Source organism: Hevea brasiliensis, chromosome 4 (assembly GCF_030052815.1).
Source record: "Hevea brasiliensis isolate MT/VB/25A 57/8 chromosome 4, ASM3005281v1, whole genome shotgun sequence".
In the NCBI taxonomy this organism is placed as follows: Eukaryota; Viridiplantae; Streptophyta; class Magnoliopsida; order Malpighiales; family Euphorbiaceae; genus Hevea; species Hevea brasiliensis.
The window spans coordinates 66,645,748-66,672,697 of NC_079496.1; the positions used below are offsets into that span (position 1 = coordinate 66,645,748).

The 26,950-nt window shown below is 36.3% G+C and overlaps 1 protein-coding gene across 1 annotated transcript; it reads right to left on the reverse strand.

Annotated features, from left to right (window-relative positions):
* Positions 1–17,593: 17,593 nt before the first annotated feature.
* On the reverse strand, positions 17,594–18,061 carry LOC131179459 (uncharacterized). Its single transcript, XM_058146309.1, has 2 exons — positions 17,939–18,061; positions 17,594–17,896 (listed from the first exon to the last, which is right to left on the reverse strand). The coding sequence occupies exons 1-2, from the start codon at positions 18,059–18,061 to the stop codon at positions 17,594–17,596; spliced, it is 426 nt and encodes a 141-aa protein (XP_058002292.1).
* Between the last annotated feature and the right edge of the window lie 8,889 nt (positions 18,062–26,950).

Consider the following 26,950-nt stretch of genomic DNA (forward strand, 5'->3'; position numbering starts at 1 on the left):
CTTTTCTTTTCTACCACATTTCAATTTAATTTTTAGCAATATTTCTTCATATTTTATGTCATATTAATTATTTACTTAACTGGACAAGTCGGCCAAAAATCACCTCTGAAGGCGAAATGACCAAAATGCCCTCCGTTTGGCTTAACGGGTCAAAATTGTCTATACTGATTGAAAAATTTTTCTAAATATTTTCTTGGCATTCTAATGCCATAGGAACCTCAATGACCCTTCTCTGGAGTTCCAAAAATTATTTTATAATTTTTCCCCCGGGTCTAGGGCTCCTCGTTGCGAGAACCGCAACTTCCCTCTGGTTACCCATCGCTTGGGCACCGGCTCATTTGACTTGGTTGTATTTTATTTCTAAAATTTTTCCTAAATTTTTCTTATTAATATTTGAGTTAATTATGGTTCTTTACCTTAGTTTAAATATTTTTCCGGACGTTCTAGCTGTCCGGATCGACATCGTCAGGAATAAGAGATCAAAGTAAATTGCTACAGTGAGGGTGTTACAATTCTTCCCCTCTCATTTAAATTTCGTCCTTGAAATTTACCTGACTTAAGAAAACGACGAACTACTACCTCTTTACTTCTACACCTTTCCATGTTATCATACTTTACTTTCTCCTTAGTCTCAATCCTATCATTAAACAGTTCTGTACTCATCCTTTTTCATCTTAAATACAGTCTTCTTCTCATATTCATTCGCTATCTCATTGTCTCTTCACTTTCTTATTCCATACCTTAACCTAAAATAAATGGGAAATACATATCTGCAATAGTGTCACCTCGACTCTTATGAATGCCATGCATGATATGCAGTCTATCTAGGTCCAGAAACGCCTAAACCGCGCTCTGATACCACTAAATGTGACACCCCTTACCCGACTACAGTGTAGCCGAGCAAGTTATGCCACTCAGTGTGCCGGAGCACTCTATTTTATCTGATTTCATTACAGTCCTTGATTTATTTATTCAAAAACTTTATTGAAGATTTAGGCTATTTTTACTTTTATTAAAATCTAACTAAGTTGGAAATTTCAAAAATTTTAACAATAATCCGACAAAGTGTCGGCTGTAATTTGGACTAACAGTACTTCTGAACCTGCCAAAGACAATTTCAATATATACTCAATTTCTCAAACTTAATAGTCTCAAAAATTTTCAAACATAATGTATCTCAATGCAGTATCCATATTTCTCAGAAATCTCATTAGATTTTCAATATCTCAATATTCACAAGTATAATCTCATTATAACTCAAATTCAATTCACATACTAAAATACTTACTTTGAATAGCTTCCATAATTCATAGGTTAATTACATGAGTTTATTTTGTACAAGATATACAAATAATTTACAATGTGCTAGGAATGAACAATATACATAACATGTATAAAATGAGCCCTATCTAGGGGTGGCCACGGTCCGATTTCGAACCGGAACCGAACCGGAACCGGTTTGGTCAAAACCGGATCAAAACCGGTCAAAACCGGAACCGGCTTCAAACCGGACCGAAACCGTCCTTCTACGGTTTGGTTCAGGTTCATAATTTTTAGAAGCCGTGAACCGGCGGTTCCGAACCGGACATCATTAATTCTCTACACAATTATTCTCTACATTCTCTTTAATTCTTAATACTTTTTCAATTTCTCAAATTTTCTAAATAATTATTTTCTACACTCCTTTTAATTCTCAGTACTTTCACAATTCTCCTACTTTATTATTTTTATGCTCACTGAAATTTTTAATACTATCTCAATTACTCTATTATTATTTTATATCTTCAATAAAATTTTCAATACCTTCTATTTTAATTTTTTTTTCTTTTATGTTTTTTTAATTATCAATTATCATATAATTTTTTTAAAAATGGCAAGTAATACTCAATTTAACTCAATTCAACTAAGTTTTTATCCCAAAAATTTATTGGGATAGGCTATATGGATTCTCTTTCTCCACTCTAAACGATTTTGGGTTAAATCCTCGGAAATGTGTAATGTTTCTAGGTCATATTGTACTATTCTCCTCCAAGTCAGTTTAGGTCTACCTATTATTTTCTTTCTATCCTCAACTCAATATGCTCTACTTGTCTAATTGGAGCTTTCCTATGTCTATACTTCACATGACCAAACCACCTCAATCTCCCTTTTCTCAACTTATAACTGAAAATTTTGATTCCTCTAAATCCTAAAGGGATACATAGGCAAAATTAAGTTCATGCACATTTTTTCAATTTTTTTAAATTAATTTTATCTCTAATTTTTTAATAAGTTCAAGTACTTGCTTATTAAATTTTTCTTAAAAATAATTTATTTTATTTTGATTAAAAGATTTTTAAGAAAAATTAAAATATTTTTATGAATATAACTTAAATTCTAAATCAATAAAATTTTCCTCTAATTTTTTTCCTTTAAGTTGCTCTTAAACCGCTTTCAAATCGTCTTGAACTGTCATTTTTCGAACCGTCCTTCAAACCGTTTTAAACCGGGGCTCGAACCGGAATCGGCGGTTCAAGAACCGTATTCCAAACCGTCCCATGACGGTTTGGTTCAGGTTCATGACTTCATTGAACATGAACCGGCGGTTCAGGAACCGTAACCGACGGTTCCTGAACCGTGGCCACCCCTAGCCCTATCTACATGCATTGCTGAAGAGGTGACAATCTTGAACTCTTCTGATACTTCTGCAGATCTGGACTCCAAAAATCTCGATGGCGCCATCTTGGTTTTACCTTGATTACTGCGAGGTAGCAATTCCATCGCGCTAAGCATTTCTGCTTAGTGTTGCGATAATATAACCAGAAATAATATATACAAGTAAAGAAAGAAATAAATGATAATTCAGATACTCAAGAATCAATTTAATTTGGTATGGTATTTCTAGTATCAACGATCTTATATACTAGTTTGTTCCTCTTTGGAAGTGCTTAGTTTATAACTTTTGATAATACTAGCGGTATATAATTTATTCTATCTGTATTGTATTTCAAGTCTGTCTGATTCGCAATTTATATTTTTGTTATGTTTCTTTTGCTAATCTCTTTTGCTTATTCATTCAATACTTAATTTAATTGTACTGGATTTTCATTATACTTAACTTAGCTGCCTGAATTGAATAATACTTTAATTGACTGCCCAAGTAACCTATACTAGACGACTGGACTGGATAACGGGTCGTTGGCACTGGACACCGCGGTGCCTCGGGCCGTCATACCATGGGACACAGAACGTCTACCATGTATGCAGTTAGTATGGCTAAAAAGCCATGATATCACATAATCGGGCATAAAAGCCATGAATACGGGCATAAAAGCCATGAATACAGGCATAAAGCCATGTATACAGGCATAAAGCCTTTCGCAGTACTGCTAAAACAATACCCTATTGGCATGCCAAACTATCCAAATCAATCTTGTTAGGTATACTAGGGCATTTGATACTTTAAAATATTAATATATTGTGCTTTATGACTTCATTATTTCATGATAAATTTCAATCATAATTCATACATTCATTTGATTATTTATATGATCACAATTCACATCAATTATCCTTTTATACCATTGTACTCAAAATACTTCTCCTCTTTACAATAATGAGAACTAATGTCTCATTCATACATTAATATGGTTTATTTATCCATTCATTATGTTATTCATATTGATCCCAATTCTAAACAATGGTTCACATGTACCATTGTATTCAAAACATTTTTCCTTTCTCATTTATACATTCAAGAGTCTACTTATGTAATTACAAATTTTATATTTGAAGTTGAGTTACTAATATTTTATGAATTCCATTTGTGATGGGCATATATGCCCTAACTATCTATTCACATCAATTAGGTGACTTATTTTTCATGTTTCAAGTAATCCATGAATATTTCATGGATTTCAAATTTATGGCCTAAATTTCTTTTTAACAATTTTGACTAGGATGCATAGTCCATATTTGTCATACAATTCTAAGCATTTAAGCTTAGAATTGGTTCTAGGTCTTCATCTTAATTCACTAATCATTTTGATTACTATTCACCATACTAGTCAACCAAAATGTTGACCTTTTTATACTTAATGGATATATTAATTCTAATTACACCAAGATCCCACATTTTGAGTTTTACATTTACTAGTATTAATTGCCAATTGCAATTTAAAGTCCCCTAGATGCATTTCTAATTTCAAATTTTGAATTTCAAGTTTTGGTGTCACTATTCACCTCATTGGTCAACAAAAATATTAACTTTTGCATAGACAATAGGTACATTGGTTTTAACACTCCCGATGTACCACATTTTGCATTTAAAACTTGTTGGAATCAATTACCAAATCCATTTCCAAGCTTATTTCAAGTTTTCATATCACTATTCACTTCATTAGTCAACTAAAATGTTGACTTTTGCATAGAAAATGTGTACATTAACTTTGGCACTTCAAACATACTACATTTTTCATTTAAAACTTGTTGGTTTTGGTCACTTTCTCAAAGCTTAGGTCATTTTGGCAAAATTGCCAATTTTCGGTTTTGGTGCTCCGAAGTTGCACTATTTCATTGGTCGATTTACTGTTGGAATTTGACAAAACTTCCTTCATAGAAAATGTTCCTTATTTTGTCTAGTTGAATTTCTTTTTTTGAATCACTCCATTTGGAGTTTTGTAGCTCAAGTTATGGCCAAAATAAGTTTACTGTTCATGTGCACTGTTCATGCTGCTATCATGGGTTCTGGCAGATTTTGATCCAACTTTGGTCAGTAATTTGATCAAGTTAAGTTCCTAATTTGGTCTAACTTTCTTCATATGAAATTTTCTACTATGCCTTAGGTTTCCATCGGTTCAAGAATCGCCTAAATCCGAGTTTTCTAAAGAGAGTTATAGTCCTCCAAACATTGCTGCTCAAATGAAAATTCTGGAAATCTCAGTACAGTAGGCTTTTTCATGAAAGTTGTTTGTCTATGTCTTAACTTGTTGCTGTAAAAATTTCAGGTCAATTGACCATATCTACAGTGAGTTATGGCCAAATGAACAGTTACTGTTCATTTGGTCATTTCTGCAGGGGCTGTTTGCAGGGTATCCGGATTGGGGCCAACTTTTGGTCTTCTTGCTTTGGTCTTTTGGGCATGGTTTCTTCAGCAAAAATGTGCCATTATAAGCCTAGTTTCATGTCCAATTGGCCAAACATCAATTGGACCTACACAGCCAAAGTTATGGCAGTGCAAGTGGACTGAATTTTCAGTCCCTCTGCTGCTGTCCTAAGGCAGCCTACAACTTCACTTTGCAATCCTATTTTTCAGTCCATAATATGGTCAACTTACCTAAAATGGTCACTAATTGACTATTAAAATGTGCTCTAACAATTTCATAAGCCAAATCAAATTTTCACTTCTCAAAGCCCTAATGTCCAATTCAATTTGCCCATAAACCTCAATTAGCACACTAGTTCAACATCCATGCATATTCATACCTTAAACATCATTTCTATCCACTCTAAATTCATTAAAACAATCAAACTCATCCTTCCTTAGGGCTGCCAAAAATTCAAGGGATGCATACACTTAACTTTTATTCATTTAATTTACAATTTCTCACTTATTTCAAGCTTCTAACATGGAATCAAAGAAGTATATATATAAGTAGGCACTAACCTCACTTTAACCTCTTGTAGGGCAGATTTCTCCAAGTTAAATCTTCATTTTCTTATACTCTCTTGGCTGCCAAACACTTCCTCTAGGTCCATGGATTCATTTTAGTGTTGGGGTCTTGAGGAAATATGGTGAGGAAGCATGAGAAATGAAGCTTTTGTTTGAAAATCAATGGAGGGAGAAGAGGGAGAGATTCACATTTTGGCTGAAGAAGAAGAAGGAAACAACAGAATTTTGAGTCCATTTGTCTCTTTTAATTGTTTAAAAAAAGACTTATTGAATGGTGATTGGTGGAGGGTATGTAAATGACATCATGTGATGTCATTATCCCTAATTTCCTTCATTTTTCTTTTCTTTTCTTTTCTACCACATTTCAATTTAATTTTTAGCAATATTTCTTCATATTTTATGTCATATTAATTATTTACTTAACTGGACAAGTCGGCCAAAAATCACCTCTGAAGGCGAAATGACCAAAATGCCCTCCGTTTGGCTTAACGGGTCAAAATTGTCTGTACCGATTGAAAAATTTTTCTAAATATTTTCTTGGCATTCTCATAGGAACCTCAATGACCCTTCTCTGGAGTCCCAAAAATTATTTTATAATTTTTCCCCCGGGTCTAGGGCTCCTCGTTGCGAGAACCGCAACTTCCCTCTGGTTACCCATCGCTTGGGCACCGGCTCATTTGACTTGGTTGTATTTTATTTCTAAAATTTTTCCTAAATTTTTCTTATTAATATTTGAGTTAATTATGGTTCTTTACCTTAGTTTAAATATTTTTCCAGACGTTCTAGCTGTCCGACCGAATCAGTCACCGAATAAAGAGATCGTATGAATTGCTACAGTGAGGGTGTTACAGTTTTACTTTAGTTCAAAAAGGTTTTTAACACCTGTAAATAGTGCTCACCACTATAAAAAGAAGTAAGAAAAGTTTTAAAATCCCTTGTAGTGTATTTAATGGGTTATCAGTAGACGAAGTTGGTGATTCATTAGGTATACTACGGGATCATGTTATGCCTTACAGAGGGGTAGGGTGTGACATGTTTTAGTGGTATCAGAGCTAGTTTTTAAATTTTGTTTTCACATATTATTTGAATATTCTTTCTTCATAGTACAACTGCTCAATGTCATTGTTTGATACATACAGTACGTTACATTATAAATATGCACTAACGGGAGGAAATCTCCTTATGTTATTTGTTCAGGAGATCTAAGATCCTCGCATTGACCATGGAAGAGGGTGATCGTTCAGTCGATCAATCTATAGAGGCTGAGGTGCAAGGGGATGCCCCAGCCCTACACAATGTCAGTGGTTCAAGAAAGACCAGTTCTGCAGCATCGCAGCTTTCTGCTCGATTCTTTCAATGATGGTCGCAATGTTCCAACAAATGGTCGATAATGTGCCTACTCAAGTCCCAATACTGATACACTGGTACAACCACAGTCTTCTGCTAGACAGTATGACAAATTGATGAAATATGGGGCTACAGAGTTCAAGGGGACAGTAGATCCTCTAGAGGCAGAACAATGGTTAGAGAGGATGGATAGGGTATTCATGAAACTGCATTGCACGGAGGAGCTCATATTTGAATACTCAGTATCTTTGCTACAGGGGGATGTTTATGACTGGTAGAAAACCATTCCCCACATTCTGGTAGAACCTGCAGTGCTAACATGGAATGACTTTCTCAGGGAATTCAGACAAAAATATGTCCCCGATGCTTATGTGGACCATAAGCTGCAAGAGTTCCTAAGTCTGAAACAGGGGAGTAGATCGGTGGCTGAATATGAAAGGGAATTTTCCCGCCTAAGCCATTATGCAGTAAGTCTATTTTCTACCAGTAGGGAGAGATGTAAGAGTTTTGAAACCGGCTTAAAGCCTAGTATCAGATTACAAGTGGTTGGATTCAAGCATAACAACTTCTTTGAACTTATTTCTCAAGCACTAAAATTAGAAAGAATTGAATCTGAAGCGGCTCCTGAGAAAAAGAAATCAGAGAAGACAGAAAAAGAGGGAAAGTCAGTAGAACATAGTTCTAGTGGTCCTACTGGAAAGAGGAAAAACTTTGGGGGATACAACCGAGGTAGTAAGAAGTCCGGTAGAGATAGATCTTCTGGACAGAAACCACTTCGATCCGATCAACAAACTCAATAGAAACCTAGAAATGCACTGCCAGATCGACTTTGTGAAACTTGTGGTAAACCACATAGTGGGGTATGTTATAGAGCCGTAGGAGCATGTTTTAATTGTGGAGAGACTGGTCATTTTGCTAGGGATTGTGTAAATCCATGTCGTTCTGGATCATTTGCTACACCAAAGGGATCAACCCAAGTTTCTACCCTAAAGAGTTCACCATCAGTTAGTAGAGGCAGAGGTAGAGGTAGAGGTAGTACACCTAGAAGTCAGAGTACTGTGAATCAGCCAGAACAAGGTGATACTTCAGCTGGAGTATACGTTATACGGTAGAGAGAAGAGGCTGAGACTTTTGACATTGTTGCTGGTACTTTCTCAATTAGTAACTAAGATATATATATATATATGTATTGTTTGACCTGGAGTTTGCATACTTTTATGTTAGTATTAGAACTATATGTTCTGTTGTTATTCCTTTACAGGGGAATAAATTTTGATGCATTAGTGATTAGTCCTTTAAGATAAGGATTGTGATAATAAGTGAAATTAGTTTTGAAAGAGTTTATCGGCGAAAAGTATTTTCTAACACACCATAAATTATAAAGCTAATTGGCGAGCCTACTTAATGTAAGGCAAGAGGACGTAAAAGTAAGATGCAATAATGGAATTGCTCTAGAGAAGGGTAAGGATGTTACTGTTAGTAATTGCTAATGGATATTGTAATCAGAATAAGATTCAAATATCAGTAAATTCGAAAAGGATAAAATATCAGAAAATTTGATCTATTGGGATGTATCGTAATAACTATGCAATGTTCTTGATGTTTATACTATAAGCTGCAGATTACAGTATTGACTTGAGATTATTGTATAGAGCTACGTACTACTCGATAATACACCAAGATGAGAATAGTTGCCAACGGCATCTATTTTGGTATAGTTATGCCAGGACAAAATTTTATTGTTGGAAATAAGTTTGAAAATCCTACTTAGGGATTTAAAACTCAAAAGTTAGAATATCGAAAGGTTATAGTTTAGTACAAAAGGGAAGTAAGTTATAGAATATTGATAGATAAAAGGAGTTATTGAAGTAAAAATTCAAACAGTTGGTTCAGATATAACAAAAAAAAAATGTTACGAATGTAAGGAAGACTATTGACTAGAATGGTCAGAGGACCAACGACTAGATAAATCATTCTAACATGACATCAAGGGTCATTCAAGAAGGAGCATTAACCGAAATATTAGACAGGACAATAGTAAGAGAAGATTGGTGTTATACAAACAAATTAAACGTTGTATTAAATTGTTAAAAGTCTTATACAAATTTGAGGAAAATAAGATTATACGATCATATAGAAAGGAAAAAATAAACGTATGACTATTGTAAGATGGCTATTGGGTAAAATTTCGTGGATGAAATTTATTTAAGGGGGGGAGAATTGTAACACCCCTATGTTTGGTAGTGCATTCTACTGTTTCAGTGACCAGTGTTGTTCGGACAGCTAGGATGCCTAGAATTACACTTTGACATGAGTGAGGAGACATAAAATAATGAAATACAAGAAAAGAAAATATAAGAAAAACAAAGGAAAAAATAATAACAAAGAAATGTAACCAAGTTAAGAGAGCCGAGAACCCTAGCGATGGGTGACCGCACCGGGAAGTCACAGCGTGGACCGTTGACTAGCCCTGGACTGTGGGGAATCCTGGAAAATATTTTTAGGACTTGAATAGACCCCTATTGAAGTAAAAATACCATAAGAAATATTAAATAAAAATTAAATAGTTAGTACAAAGAAAAGTGAGAAATCGAAAAACGGACAAAACCCGGTGTTACCGAAAAATCGGGAATGCAACCTGAACAGGGGCATTGTGGTCATTTGACATCCCGTGTTGTCTTTTGACCTAAATTTCCATTGAAAATACATGATATTACACTTGGAAAACATAATGAAGCATTAAATTAGGGGTACCTAATATAAATAGCAAAAATGGGATTCAAATTAAGTAATTAACACATTTAACTTATAATGTAATTAAATATTGGTGAGTGGAGCACTTTGGGGATTAAATAAACATCATATAGGCAGGTGTACTTCCACTAAATACTTCACCATCTTCATCCATTCTTCCATGCCAAAAAGAAGAGTTCCAAATCCTCCATTGCCGCATTTATTCAAGCTTCCAAATCTCCTCCATTTTCACCTCCAAACACCAAAGTCACTTCACCAATCTTGATCCCCACCTCACAAGGAAGAAGTAGATACTAAATTTAAGGAGTTTGGTGAAGATTTAACAAGCCTCATCAATAGGTAAGTTTGTGTTTTTTATTATTGTTTTGTTAAAGTTTGTAAGGATGTTTTGGGTATTTGATTTATGGAGAGATTTTTGAGGTTTGATGTTGAATGGGGATGTGTACTTGTGGCAGCCATGGAAACTCCTTGAAGACAGTTTACTTTTGCTCGTAAATGGTGGATTAAAGGATTGATTAAATGTTTATGTGTGTAGGAAATTATTTGGGTGATGTATACTTAGTATATGTGAATGTGTATTGAAATTTGAGTGCTTGAAAATTTAGGGAATGTAATGCACGAATCGGCAGCCTGGTTTGGTGAACCATAAGGATGCTATTTCACATTTGGATTATGGAATATTAATGTTGAATTGTGTTAATTGTTATGGCAGTTTGGGTATATGTGTGATGGTGTGAAGTTGGACATGTAAATGAGCATGAATAGGTGATTAAATTGTTGTAAATGAGTTTGACAAATTCTGCACTTTATGGTGTATGTTGAATGTGATTATAAGCTGCCAAAATGATCAATAATATGTGGTAAAATATGTTTAGGTTAGGGTACAAACCAGAATTGGCATGAAGGTGAAGTTTGGTAAGTGTTAAAGGTGATCTTGATGAGTATAAATAAAATGTAATAGGGCAATTTGGGTTTTGGGCTTAAAACCTTAAGAGTGTGGCTCCAATTTGTATGAGACCAATTGAGGTGAAACTAGGCACAAAATGTGCCAACTTTCATGAAGGACGCTTGCCAAAATTCTGCTTGCAAGGTAGCTTGAAAAATGACCAAATCCGGATTAAGTGCAAATAAGGCCTGAAAATTGACCATTTGGGCAGTAGTTAGTGTTTTGGCCATAACTCATTCAAAACAGGTCCAATTGACCTGAAATTTTGACCATGGATAGTTAAGACCTATATCTACAAGCCTTATGAAGACACCAAAGCCCAGAAATGAACATAAGCAAGTCAAACAGCTTGCACAAGTTCGGGTCCAAAAACTAGCCGAACCAAAATTGACCTAAAGTGACCTAAAGTGATCAATTTTGATGCATTTCGACCAGTAATAGTAAAATGACCATAACTTAGTCTACATAACTCAGAATGACCTAAAATTTTGCCCCGCGTGCAATAAGACATAGATCTACAAGTTTTTAGTTTTGACCAAAACCCGAAAACTGAAGGAACTAGGTCGTCCGGCTAGGTCAAACTAGTATCCCGGAATCCAGCAAGTTGCAATAAAACGCAGTATACATGGAAATAAAATTGGTAACATGTACCAATCCTAAAAGACTATCGAATGTGACATATTAGTAACATTAAAACCTAATTTACCTAGAACGTATTGAGGGTCGACATATTAGGTGATTAAGCAAATAATAGAATTCAGCGAATTAATTATCAAGCATTATCATCAGAGACAATTTAAATGAGTACTGAAACACCTCAAATTGTGTTTCTCAGTTAGCAAAGACTCAGGGAAAGGGAAGGAAATACTGAGTCAAGGCCAGGAGACAGTTATCAAAGGTTTGTGCACAATAATTATTTTTTTTGAATTTTTCAATTGAAATAAATTATGATTATTGAAAAATAAATTATGATTATTTGTATGTTATTGTTTTAAATTGTGTTTGTGCACAATAGTTATTTCTTTTAAAATTTTCAATTGAAATAAATTATGATTATTTGTATGTCATTGTTTTAAATTATATTTGTGCATAACAGTTATTTGTTTTGAATTTTTCAATTGAAATAAATTATAATTATTCGTATGTCATTATTTTAAATTATGTTTGTGCACAATAATTTTGACTTCTCATTCTCTACTTAAAAATTTAATTGAACATTATAGTTTTAAATAGTGTCCGTGCACAATACTTTTATATTCACTGCTTTTACTAGCAAATTTATTTGGAGAAATGAGTTATGAATAATTTTTTATCGCTTTGGTTTTGGGAATATTATTTGGAAATCACTGTGTTGCCAACTTTGCAAATGAAAAATTTGAGATAAAATGTGATTTATGGTTTGTATGAAATATTATGATTTGAAATTGTTTTGATTCACACTTGGCATGACACTGTTACTATGTTCCTCCTCCATTTATGGGGTGAGTGTGATATATTCCTCCCTCGTTGACCTATCAGTCTGGGGTGAGTGTGATTATGTTCCTCCCTCTTTGACTTGCCAGTCTGAGGTGACTGTGGATGAGTACTCATTATTCAGTTAGCTTCCTCCCTCATTGATTTCGATTATTGGGGTGAGTGTGTCTTGTCGTGGTGTACAACACGGCATGTGTGGAAAAATTGTGTCATGGTTTAAATTGTGATATTGATCGGCAACAATATATTATTCAGTTATTTGATCAAATTGTGTTTTTGATGGGCAAAATTGTATTATTCAGTTATTTGATCAAATTGTGTTATTGATTGGCAAAACTGTGTTACTCAGTTATTTGATCAAAATTGTATTATTTGAACTTTGTAAATTTTTGTGAACTATTTGATTTGTGAATTGTCAATAAAAGATTTATATATATCACATTTCAAATTGTTATTGTACACTACTGAGTAAATTTTACTCAGCGATAGCTTTTCATTGCCGTCGCAGGTAGACAGACTGACAGGACAGCAGACTAGGCTGCTAGTACTACATTGCGAGATTATCGGGTATATTGAGTATACCACATTTTGCATTTTGTACTGTAATATATGTTCACTGTATGTATATATTGTTCTTGGTTTTGAGCAGTTGTAAATTAAAATTGTACATTGAAGTTGTAAAGTAAATTATGAGTTATTTTAGCTTGTAAAATTTGTACTGTATTTCTTTTATCTCAGTCTTTGAAAAATTATTGTGGATTTGAGTTGAAAAACATATTGTGTTGAATTATGCTGGAGTTTGAGATTGAGAAAAATATTAAAGTGCTTTTTACAGGTTTTTGAAGAACTGTTTTGTCCAAAATACAGATGGCACTCTGCCAAAATTTTTACAGAAATCATTAATAGTCCAAGTGTGTTAGCTGTTTTACTTCAGTTCAAAAAGGTTTTTTAACACCTGTAAATAGTGCTCACCTCTATAAAAAGAAGTAAGAAAAGTTTTAAAATCCCTTGTAGTGTATTTAATGGGTTATCAGCAGACGAAGTTGGTAATTCATTAGGTGTACTACGGGATCATGTTATGCCTTACAGAGGGGTAGGGTGTGATACTGGGAATTGTAGTTGGGCGAATCTAGTCCAACCAATGCTATCTAGCAGCCTGTCAATCTCCTCTCGTAGGCCGATTTGCTCTAACAGCCCTAAGTCCATGTACTTAGTGGAGAAAATCCTCTTGTTGTTTAGCAAGGCACATAAGTGTCGGTGGGCGTTGTCTCAAAATGGCCAGGTGATGGAAAATTTGGGTTGTGGTTGTGGTTCAGATTGTGGCTGGGGTTGTGGTTGTGGTTGTTGTGGTTGGGGTGGTTGTGGTGCGGCTTGTGGTTGGGGTGGTTGTGGTGCAGCTTGTGGTTAGGTTTGCCTGGTTCTTAGGCATTGGGGCAATGGCTGAGGAGGAGAGGGTGTGGAGTCGCCTCCTTGCCTTGAGGAAGAGCCCATTCGTTGGGCTGGTATCTTTGTAGGTACCATTGATGGTTTTGGAAAAGGAGAGGCTAGGGTTTGTGAGAGAAGAAGGAGATTTGAGGGGTTTTTAAAGGGATGGAGGCCTGGAGGGGAAGAGTTTTTGATTGTGAGGGAGTTTAATGGAGTGGGGTTAATTTAAAAGGTCATTGTGACCCTTCGTTTCACGCTTTTTTTGCTCTAGGAGTCACGTCTGCGATATGATACACGGGTCGTGTATCACTACACGGGTCTCGACCTGGAGACCTGTGTAATCTTCTATCCGAGATTTTCTTTTTTTTTTGTCTAGTTACACGGCCCATGTAAATTTATTCAGGGACCCGTTTAACTTCTTGTCTGAGAATGGCAATGCTAGATGAATTACACAGCTCGTGTAAATTTGATTTGGGACCTGTGTAACCCTTTATCTCCTTCAAATTTAAAGTTTCTCTCTCCATTATCAAAGCAAGCACCATGTAATGATACATGTGGTCACCCGTGTAAGTTTCTGGGGCTTGTGCAGGGGTTTTTCCCAAATCCCAAAAGGTTATATGGGGCATGTAAAACCAATATACGACCCGTGTAATTTTCTGACTCTCTAATTCTCCCTATATGAAAAATTTATGCTTACCACTATCCCTAGAATGAATGTAAAAGTTAGCAACAGAGCTATTTCCTTGGTTTTATACGGTCTTCTCTTGTGTGGTTTAGACTTGACATTTCCTCTCTTTTATTGCCCTCAATTCTTGCTTTTTGCAGAATTAAGACTTGGGATGCCTACAAAATAAAGCATGAATAGACATAAAAAAAAAGAGTTAAAATAAAGGAAATTATATAAAATAAAGTAAAAATAGAAATAAAAATAGAAATTTTGGGTTGCCTGCCAAAGAGCATTTGTTTATAGTCATTAGCTCGACTCTGCCTTCATTCTATCACAGTCTATCTGGAGGGTTATTGAAGGTACAGTTGGTTCCCTCCTCTATGGGTTCTCCCTGAAAATATGGTTTTAGCCATTGCCCATTCACGTTGAATGCTCCTGAGGTTTCACTCCAGATTTCCATAGTTCCATGCGGGAAGATTTGTATAACCTTAAATGGACCTGACCATCTTGATCTTAGTTTCTTTAGAAAAAGTTTTAATATAGAGTTAAAGAGCAAGACAAGGTTTCCTTCTCTTATTTCTTTTCTTGCTGTGCATCTGTCATGCCATCTTTTGGTTTTATCTTTGAAGATTTTGACAATCTCATACGCATCCTATCGGATTTCTTCCAACTTATTGAGTTGTAGCAGTCTTTTTTCACCAGTAGCCTTGAGGTCAAAATTCAGGGTTTGAATCACCCAGTAGGCTTTATGTTCAAGTTCGACAGGGAGATGGCATGATTTCCCATAAATTAGACAAAAGGGTATTGCTCCAATTGGAGTTTTATATGCAGTGCGGTATGCACATAATGCATCATCTAACTTCACAGACCAATCCTTCCTTAAGCGGTTTACTATTTTCTCTAGGATTCATTTCAGCTCCCTATTTGAAATTTCTACTTGATCACTGGTTTGGGGATAATAAGGTGTGGCCACCTTGTGAGTCACTCCATACATTTCAATAGTGTTTTGAATCGTTGGTTGTAGAAGTGACTTCCTCCATCATTGATTGTTGCTCATGATGTACCAAATCTTATGAAGATGTTCTTCTAAAGGAACTTTGTGACCACTCTGGCATCGTTGGTTGGCGTGGCTATTGCTTCTACCCATTTTGACACATAATCAACACCAACCAAAATATACTTGTTTCCAAAAAAAGAGGGGAATGGGCCTATGAAGTCTATCCCTCACACATCAAATAGTTCTACCTCAAGTATACCGTGCAGTGGCATTTCATTCCTTCTAAAAATGTTACCTGTTCTTTGGCATTGATCATAAGCTAGCACAAAGGATCTCACATCCTTAAACAGGTTAGGCCAGTAAAATCCTGCTTGCAAAATTTTAGCTACTGTTCTTGTGATGCCAAAGTGTCCCCCATATGGTGATGAATGGCAGTGCTAGAGAATACTCTCTATATCCTCTTCTGGTATGCATTGTCTTATTAGCCCGTCATTGCATCTCTTGTACAGCAAAGGTTCCTCCCATGTGTAGAATCGCACATCATGCAGAAATTTTTTCTTTTGCTGATAAGTCATGTTTGGAGGCAATACCCTGCATATAAGAAAATTAGCAAAGTCAGCATACCATGGAGCTTGGGGGAATGCTAGTAATTGCTTATCAAGAAATTAATCATCAATTGGCAAATCCTCTATGTCCCTTATGTATTCCAGTTTCAGCCTGGAGAGATGGTCAACCACTACATTTTCGGATCCCTTTTTGTCCTTGATTTCAAGGTCAAATTCTTACAGGAGTAAAATTCATCGAATCAGCCTTGGTTTTGCCTCTTTCTTAATCAATAGGTACCGAATGGCAGCATGATCTGTGAATACAATGACTTTTGACCCAATTAAGTAGGATCTAAATATGTTAATTGCAAACACTACTGCTACGAATTCCTTTTCTGTGGTCATAATTGATTTGCGCGTCATCGAGTATCTTGCTAGCGTAATAAATGGCGTGGAGCTTTTTATCTTTTCTTTGCCCAAACACTGCTCCCACAGCATAATCACTTGCATCGCACATGATTTTGAATGGTAGCTGCCAATCAGGTGATTGCATAATGGGTGCTGAGATCAAGGCTTCTTTTATCCTGTTGAAAGAAATAAGGCAATTTTCATCAAAATCAAAGGAAACATCTTGACTTAATAAAATTTTCAATTGTTTAGCTATTTTGAAAAAATCTTTAATGAATCTTCTGTAGAAGCCTGCATGTCCCAAAAAGCTTCATACTCCTTTGACTGATGTTAGTGGTGGCATCTTTTCAATGACTTCAATTTTTGCCTTGTCAACTTCAATCCCTCTTTTCTGATATCAGATGACCAAGAACTATGCTTTCTTTTACCATGAAGTGGCATTTTTCCCAATTCAGGACTAGGTTTGATTCTTCACATCTTTACAACACTTTGGATAAGTTAGCTAAGCAATCATCAAAAGTGGTGCCATAAACAGAAAAATCATCCATAAAACTTCCATGATATTTTCCATATAATCATAAAAAATAGCCATCATGCATTTTTGAAAGGTAGCGGGGGCATTACAAAGACCAAAGGGCATTCTTTTATATGCAAAGGTTCCATAAGGGCATGTGAATGTGGTCTTTTCTTGGTCTTCTAGGTGAATAGGAATTTAGAAAAATCCTGAATACCCATCTAGATAGCAAAAGTAGGAATGTTTTACTAATCTTTCCAACATTTGGTCTATATGAAAGGAAGAGGAAAATGGTCTTTTCTAGTGGCACTATTCAATTTCCTATAGTCTATGCACATGCACCAACCAGTAACTATCCTAGTAGGGATTAGTTCATCATTTGCATTTTGAATGATAGTTGTCCCACCTTTCTTAGGCACTACATGCACTAGACTAACCCATTTACTATCAGAAATTGGGTATATAATACCTGTATCTAATAGTTTCATTTTTCACTACTTCTTTCATGTTTGGGTTAAGTCTTTTTTTATGTTTAATAGTGGGTTTATTGTTTTCTTCCATAAGTATCCTATGCATGCAAATGGAAGGATGAATCCCTTTTAGGTCTTCTATTTTATACCCTATGCTCTTGCTATGGGTCCTAAGCATGCTTAGCAATTTTTCCTCTTCTATTTCAGATAGATTGGCATTGATAATAATAGGATATTCAGAATTTGAGTCCAAGAATGCGTACCTTAGCGTAGAGGGAAGAGGTTTGAGTTTTACCTGTTCAGTGTTTTTCTCTGACTTGCTTTTGGTTTGTTCCTCCTTCAGCTCCTCTACTTTGAAAGCTTGATCCAAAAGTAGGAGTGGATGAGCTACTAAATGTTATGCATAGGCTACCATTTCTGTGTTCTCATTATTTGCTGTGTGGCTGTGCACAATGCATGCTTCAAGAGGATCTTCAGGATGGGCTTTATGAAATTCCTCCTCAACTTGCTTGTCAACTATGTCAACCCTAAGGCATTCATCAGGTTCGAATTTGTGTTTCATCGTGTCGAACAAGTTGAATTCCACTTCTTTATCTCCTACCTTGAGAGTCAGCTGCCCATTTTTGACATCTATGATTGCTCTGACGGTTGCTAAGAAGGGTCTTCCCAGGATGATAGGGATTTGAACATCCTCTTCTATCTAAAGGACAACAAAATCAATTGGGATAAAGAATTTTCCCACCTTGATAGGGATCTTTTCTAGAATGCCCACAGGGTATTTCACAGACCAGTCAGCCAATTGCAATGAAATTGTTATGGGTTTTAGTTCTCCGACTTCCAGCTTTTGGCATATTGATAGAGGCATTAAACTCACAGTTGCCCCAAGATAGCAGAGGGCCTTGTCTATTTTCTTGTCGCCAATGAGACAAGGTATGGAGAAGCTTCCTGGATCTTTCAACTTTGCAGGCAATTTGTTTTACAATATGGCACTGCATTCCTCTTGTGACACCCCTTACCCATCTACAGTGTAGCCAAGTAAGATAAGCCACGCAATGTACTGGAACACCCTATTTTAATTCAATCATTCTTTTATTCTTCCTAATTTATTTTTTTTTCATAGTTATGAAGTACAGTTTATGAAATATAATTCATTTAAGTCATTTTTTGAAATTATAATTTATTTGAAATTTCAAAAATTTTATAGAAAATCCGGCAGAGTACCGGCTAAAAATGGAGAAAATAATTCTTCGGAACCTGTGAAAAACACCTCCAATAATCATATCCAATCATTCTCAAACTCCAATAACCATCAATATGGTCTCAACATTAGCAATCATTTCAAGTTCTTAACATTAATCCACAATTTCATTCAAATTCAAAATCAACTAAAATTTAATGAAGATATTCTCAAATTATATTAATTAACAAAATTCTTCAAAATATGTACATCAACATATGATTACATAAATTTACTATTTACATGAGTTAATAATTTACAAATCACAAACTACTACCTATTACAAAATGAAAAAACATAATTTCAAAAGGGACCTAAAGGTCCTACCACTGATGCACTGTATATGAGAGGTAACTCTGACGCTAGGCAGATCTGTGACCTCACCCAGTATGTGGTCTGCTGGGCTCTCTGTCTGTCTCTCCAGAACTTATGCGTGGCAAAAAGCGACGGCCTAAGCAATAATGCTTAGTGGTGCCAATAATAAAATAAAAAGAACTAAAAGGAAATAAATATGCAGTGAGTGTATTGATGTCTCATGCAAACAAATTTTTGATAAATATTGGTAGTCTTATTTATTTGGTACTTGTTATATTCATTATTTCATTAAATTTATCAACTTTCATTTTTGGTTGCCCAAGTAACCTATACTGGATGACTGGACTGGATAAATGGGTAAACTGGCACTGGGTATCAAGTGCCTCGGGCCGTCACACCATCGGTCACATATGTGTCTCCCGGTGTGCAATAGAAAAGCTAATAAGCTGTAATAACATTAGGCATAAGGCTAAGTCTCAACACAATGTCAGAATGGTTAAAAGCCATGAAATCACAGAATGGCATAATGCCATGTGCAGTACTGTTAACTGAACCCTATTGGCATGCCAACCTATCCAAACCAATCTTGCTAGGTGTACTAGGGCATGTTACACTTTTAAACTTTACAATTCTTGAAATTTAAGTTTAGGTGTTACTATTCATTTCATTAGTCAACTAAAATGTTGACTTTTGCATAGACAATAGGTATATTGGTTCTAATACTCCCAACATACCACATTTTGCATTCTAAAGTTGTTGATATTGGTTGCCAATACCATTTCTAAGCTTAATGTTAATTGTTCAAAATTTTCAGATTTTAAGCTTTGTGTTTACTATTGCATTAGTCATTTTTGCAGTGAGAATTTGGCAAAGTGATCAACACGAAAGTTGTTCCTTTTTTTGTCTAGTTACATTTATTTTTTTGAATCACTCCATTTGGAGTTTTGTATCTCAAGTTATGACCCAAAAACCACAATTGGCCGGATTACAAATTTTCCAGATTTTCTGGACTGACCAAATCTATAGTATTTTGAGCAGTGATTTAGGTCACTTTTTGAATATGTTATGGTCATAATTTTGGTTAGATTTCTTCTTGAAAGTTGTAGGTATATATCTCAGCTTGTTTCTGGTAAAATTTCAGGTCGATTGGACCTTTCTACACTGAGTTACGGCCAAATGACTAAACACTGTTCATTTGGTTATTTTTCCTAGCTAGAATGCAGGTCACCCGGATTAGGACAATCTTTAGGTCAACTTAGTTTAGTTTTATGGGCATTATTTCTTCACCAAAGTTGTGCCATTATGTGTCTAGTTTCATGTCCAATTGGCCTTGCACCAATTGAACCTTTACAACTCTAGTTATTGCTGTCCAAAGCTGCTGGACTCATGCTTAGTCCTGCAGGTCACCAAGGGCAGCCATACTAACCTCAATTCTCACTGCACAAACCACTTCATTTCTAGTTTACACATAACCAAATGGTCACTAATTGACCATTAAAACTTACTTTCACCAAAACATGAACAAGATCCAAGTTTTTGTGTCCAAACCCTAGCTCAAATTCAAGGTTCACACAACACATGTCAATTAGGCATACTGATCCATTTCAAATTTATGTCTACACATCAACACCATTTCTAAGACATTTTAAATCCATCAAAACCATCAACTACCAGTCCCATAAAGTTGGCCAAAATTCCATTCTCAATTTCACACATAATTTATCTCAATTTCTTAATTATTTATTCATATTCAAACTAACCTCTTTGGTCTCTTTATTGGCTTGTATAAACCTTGGAATTTCTTCACTTTATGATAATCAAAACCTTGCTCTTGATATGGGGATTAATTTTTGTGAAGAGTGTTTAGGGTTTTGGGGTGAGATTTGATGAGTTATGAAGCTTTGGTGGAGCTTTCATGGAGGTTTGGGTGGAAGGGATAAGGAAGGCTACGGATGGAAGAAGAAAGGAAAAAAGAAATCTGATTTTTTTTCTTTCATTTTTTCCCATTTAACTTATTTTAAGTGAGTGATAGCCATGTGTCACCATGTGATTGGGTGGAGGCGCACTAATGACATCATGTGATGTCATAATTTCTTATTTAATTCATTTTCTTTTTTTTTCTACTTAATTTCAATTTAATTTGTAGCAATATTTATTCATATTTTATGTCATAATAATTATTTACTTAACTGGACAAGTCAGCCAAAAATCATCTCTGAAGACGAAATGACCAAAATGCCCTCCATTTGTCTTATTGAGCCAAAATCGTTTGTACCGATTGAAAAATTTTTCTAAGCATTTTCTTGGCATTCAAATGCCATAGGAACCTTAATGAACCTTCTCTGGAGTCCCAAAAATTATTTTATGAATTTTTTCCCTGGTCTAGGGCTCCTAGTTGAGAGAACTGCAACTTCCTACTAGGTTACCCATCGCTAGGGCACCGACTCATTTAACTTGGTTATATTTTATTTCTAAAATTTTTCCTAAATTTTTCTTATTAATATTTGAGTTAATTATGGTTCCTCACTTTAGTTTAAATATTTTTTTAGACGTTCTAGCTGTCCGGACCGACACTGGTCACCGGAACAGTAGAATGTATGGAATTGCTACAGGGAGGGTGTTATAACTCTTTCCCTCTAATTTAAATTTCATCCTCGAAATTTACTTGATGCAAACAGTTGAGGGAACTATTGCCTCATCGTCTCTTCACTTTCCCAAGTTGCCTCCTCGGTGTTGTGGTGCCTCCAAAGCACTTTCACCAGTGGAATCTGCTTATTCCTCAACTCTTTCACTTCCCGAGCCAGGATCCGTATGGGTTCTTCTTCATATGTCAAATCCGGTTGTACTTCAATTTCTTACATGGAGATGACATGTGAAGGATTTGAGCGGTATCTTCTTAGCATAGATACATGGAACACATTGTAGATTTTGTCCAGCTTTGGTGGTAAAGCTAGCTTGTAGGCCACTGGACCCACACGTTCAATCACTTCATATGGGCAATGAACCTAGGGCTTAACTTACCTTTTCTTCCAAACCTCAGTACCTTCTTCCACAGTGACACCTTGAGGAACACTTTGTCGCCAACCGCATATTCTATTTCTTTTCTCTTTAGGTCGGCATAGGATTTTTGTCTGTCCGAGGAAACTTTTAGATTGGCTTTGATTAGCTTTACCTTTTCCTCAGTCTGTTTCACCAGGTCTGGCCCTACCAGTTTATCTTCACCCAATTCAGTCCAGCACACTGGAGTTCTACATTTCCTCTCATATAGTGCTTCATACGGGGCCATTTGGATGCTAGCTTGGTAGCTATTATTGTATGTAAATTCTGCCAGTGGGAGGTATCTATCCCAACTTCTCTCAAACTCAATGACACAACTCCTCAGCATATCCTCAAGGACTTGACATAAATTTCATGTTATTATTATCATTTCAGTTCAATATTTGTATTAATTCAATTGGTTTCAATTATTTACCTGGATTACTCTTTCTGATTGCCCATCCGTCTGAGGATGGAAAGCTGTGCTGAAGTGGAGTTGTGTACCCAAGGATTCATGCAAATTTTTCCAAAATCTCAATGTAAACATTAGGTCTCGATCAGATATGATGGAAAGTGGAATTCCATGCAGTCTAACTATCTCACTGATATACAATTCTGCTAACTTCTCCAGTGAGTAGTCAGTCCTAACTGGCAGAAAGTGTGCTGACTTCGTCAATCTATCTACTATTACCCATATTGTATCATGCTTCTTCTGGGTGAGAGGTAGACCACTTACAAAATCCATGGTGACCCGATCCCATTTCCATTCAGGTATGCGTATAGGCTGTAGCAAACCAGATGGAACTTGATGTTTTGCCTTGACTTGCTGACATGTCAAGCATTTAGTCACATAGTCAGCTATGTCCTTCTTCATACCAAGCCACTAATACTGAAGCTTTAGATCATGATATATTTTTGTACTTCCTGGGTGCATAGCATAAACACTGGTATGTGCCTCTTTTAAAATACTGGCCTTCAAAACCTCATCATCTGGTACACACAGTCTTCCTTTGTAGCACAGACACCCATCTGCTTTCACTTCATAGTCAGTTTCTTTCCCTTCTAGGATTTTGCTCATAATAGCCTTTAGCTTCACATCTACCTTCTGCCCATCTAAAATTTGCTGTAACAGGTTTGGCCTCACTTGTAACTCAGCCAAAATAGCCCCATCTTGAGCCAAAGATAGACGGGCATTCAATGATCTCAAAGCTGTGATGGATTTTTTGCTCAAAGCATCAGCAACTACATTTCCCTTTCCAGGATGGTAATCAATTACACAATCATAGTCCTTCAGGAACTCAATCCATCGCCTCTGTCTAAGGGGCAAGTATTTCATACACTGGGGTGTATGAACCCCTTATCTAGCAACTCCTGTAACTGGAATTTTAGTTCCTTCAATTCTATGGGTGCCATCCTATAAGGAGCAATAGAGATTGGTGCTGTACCCGGCAGTATCTCAATAGCAAATTGGCAAGCCAGGCAATTCTTCAGGGAATACATCTGGGAAGTCTCTTACTGTGGGTATGTCACATAGATCTGGCTTAGCCTGCCTAGTATCCACCACATGTGCTAGGTAGGCTTCACAGCCTTTTCTCATTAGTTTTCTTGCAACTGTGGATGAGATGACATTGGATAAGAAATCTGTCATTTCCCCCACAATTGTGATCTCATTACCCTCAGGAGTTTTCAAAGAAATCCTCTTCAGTTTACAGTCAACCATTGCCTGATGACGTGACAACCAGTCCATTCCCAAAATCACATCAAACTCATGGAAAGGCAACTCAATCAAGTCTGCCAAGAATTCATACCCCTGAATCCTTAACGGGCAACCCTTGTACACTTTGTTCACCACTACTCTGTGGCCCAATGGATTAATGACCAGAATGTCTTGGTCACTCTCCCCTACCAGTATCCCCCTTTCTACGGGTAGGTTGATGCAGATGTATGAATGAGTGGATCCTAGATCCACCAATGCATGCACAGATGTATTGTAGAGGGAGAACGTACCCTTAATGATGTCAGGGGCATCTTGCTCCTCCTGAGCTCTCATGGCATAGGCTCTGGCAGGTGGTTTGCCCTCAGGCCTCTCTGTTGGCTCAGATGCAGGCCTCTCTGATGGTCTCACTGCCTCAGATTTGCCAGATTTCCTACCCCTTTGTGGTGCAGGAGTAGGTCTGTCTGCTTGTGTTAGAGCAGCTGTAGTAGTTCTGCATGGACAGTTCCTCAGCTGATGCTCTGTCGACCCACACCTTAAGCAAGCACCAGTTACTCTCCAACACTCCCCCTTATGCCGCTTCAGGCAATGTGGACATGCAGAAGATCTTTGGGGCTAGTCCCTAAACCCGTCCACGAGAGCCGCCTTGATAGTGTGGGTGACCTCTCCTAGGGGTGAACTGTGGCCTGGGCCCCTGAGACTGACCCTAACCTTGTGGTTGACCTGAACTCTGTGCAGGTGGACCTTTGAACTTTTTCCTAGGTGTAGGAGATGAACTAGACTGACTCGGGCCCCTCTTCTGCTGTCTCTCTCTTCTGGTCTGCTCACTTATTCTAACCTTTTTAGCTTTTATAGCAGCTTCCACTAACTTGGTGAAGTCTGTGACTCCCAAAGCAGTAATCATGATCTTTATGTTGTCATTTAATCCCTCTTAAAATCTTTTACACCTCTCAGCTTCATTAGTGACTATCTCCCCTCCATAGCGGCTTAGTTTGGTAAATTCTTTTTCATACTCGGCCACTGTCAGCTGTCTCTGCCTCAGGTTAATGAACTCTCTTCTTCTCTCTTTCAGGTATACACTACCGACATATTTTTTCTTAAATTCTGAGAGGAAGAAGTCCCAAGTTATTACTTCTGGCTGCACTTCACTAAACACTGTATCCCACCATTGGTAGGCATCATCTTGCAACAGAGATGCAACAGCTTCTAGATTTTGTTCAGGAGTATAGTGCAGTTGTTTTAAAACTCTACTAGTTATGTTCAACCAATTTTCGGCTGTAACAGAATCATCTTCTCTCTTGCCAAAGAAGTCCACTGCTCTAAATTTTCTCAGTCTTTCCAAGTGTGATTTCTGCTGTGCAGGTGGTGGTGGTGGTGGCAGCATTACCCCAGGCATTTGTTTGAAGAATTCAGCCATTTGCTAGAACATGGCCTGTGGAGGCTGAGCAGGCTCTGCTTGAGCTGGCGGTGGAGCATGACTCTTCACTTCCTCCTCAACTTTCCTCTGTGATGTAGGGTCCATATCCTATTCAAAATAATAAAGACAAATAGATTTGCATTAGTGTCACCTCGACTCTTATAAATGCAATGCATAGTATGGACTCAATCTAGTCCCAGAAACACCTAAACCGTGCTCTGATACAACTAAATGTGACACCCTTTACCCGTCTATAATGTAGTCGAGCAAGATATGCCATGCAGTGTGCCGGAACACCCTATTTTAATTTAATCATTTTTTTATTCTTCCTAATTTATTTTTTTTCATAGTTATGAAGTATAATTTATGAAATATATTTCATTTAAGTCATTTATTGAAATTATAATTTATTTGAGGTTCCAAAAATTTTATAGAAAATCCGGCAGAGTACCGGCTAAAAATGGAGAAAACAGTTCTTCGGAACCTGTGAAAAGACTTTCAGTAATCATTTCCAATCATTCTCAAACTCCAATAACCATCAACATGGTTTCAACATTAGCAATCATTTCAAGTTCTCAACATTAATCCACAATTTCATTCAAATTCAAAATCAACTAAAATTTCATGAAGATATTCTCAAATTATATTAATTAACAAAATTCTTCAAAATATGTACATCAACATATGATTACATAAATTTACTATTTACATGAGTTCATAATTTACAAACCACAAACTACTACCTATTACAAAATGCAAAAACATAATTTCAAAAGGGACCTAAAGGTCTTACCACTGATGCACTGTAGATGAGAGGTGACTCTGACGCTAGGTAGATCTGTGACCTCACCCAGTCTGTGGTTTGCTGGGCTCTTTGTCTGTCTCTCCAGAACCTATGCGTGGCAAAAAGCGATGCGCTAAGCAATAATGCTTAGTGGTGCCAATAATAAAATAAAAAGAACTAAAAGGAAATAAATATGTGGTGAGTGTATTGATGTCTCATGCAAATAAATTTTTAATAAATATTGGTAGTCTTATTTATTTAGTACTTGTTATATTCATTATTTCATTAAATTTATCAACTTTCATTTTTGGTTGCCTAAGTAACCTATACTGGATGACTGGACTAGATAAACGGGTAAACTGGCACTGGGTATCAAGTACCTCGAGCAGCCACACCATCGGTCACATATGTGTCTCCCGGTGTGCAACAGAACAGCTAATAAGCTGTAATAACATTAGGCACAAGGCCAAGTCTCAACACAATGTCGGAATGGCTAAAAGCCATGAAATCACAGAATGGCATAATGCCATGTGTAGTACTGCTAATTGAACCCTTGTGACACCCCTCACCCGACTACAGTGTAGCCGAGCGAAGTGTGTCACACTCGGTGCCGAAGCACCGATTTTATCTTATTTCATTTTTATCATAGTTTTGAAAATAACTTGTGAAATATAATTCATTTCTTGAAATTGTAATTTATTTGAGGTTCCGAAAATTTTATAGAAAATCCGACAAAGCACCGGCTAAAAATGGAGAAAACAGTTCTTTGGAACCTGTGAAAAACACTTCCTATGATCATATTCAATCAATCCCAACTCCAATTATCAACAAAGTCTCAGAATAATTTCATCTTATTTCATTTATTTCTCAATCATTCATCTCATGGTACTCATATACAATTCACATTTTGTATCACATCAAGTTACAGCAATTTCTTAACGATCCCTCTATTTATCATTTCACATCATCATTAGACTCAAATCATAAATAAATTCTCACATGTGATTTATAATCACAAATTACAAGTACTTACATTAATACAAAATTATATTACATTTGTTCAAATACATATGATAAAATAAGAGTTTAATTACCAAATTTACAAAAATCTCAAAATACAAAATGGGACCTAGTGTCCTACCAATGCACTGTAGACGGTGAGGTGACACGGACACTATGCAGAATTGTGAACTGCCTTACCGAATCTGTGGTCTACTAGGCCCTCTGTCCAAATCTTCAGTACCTACGCGT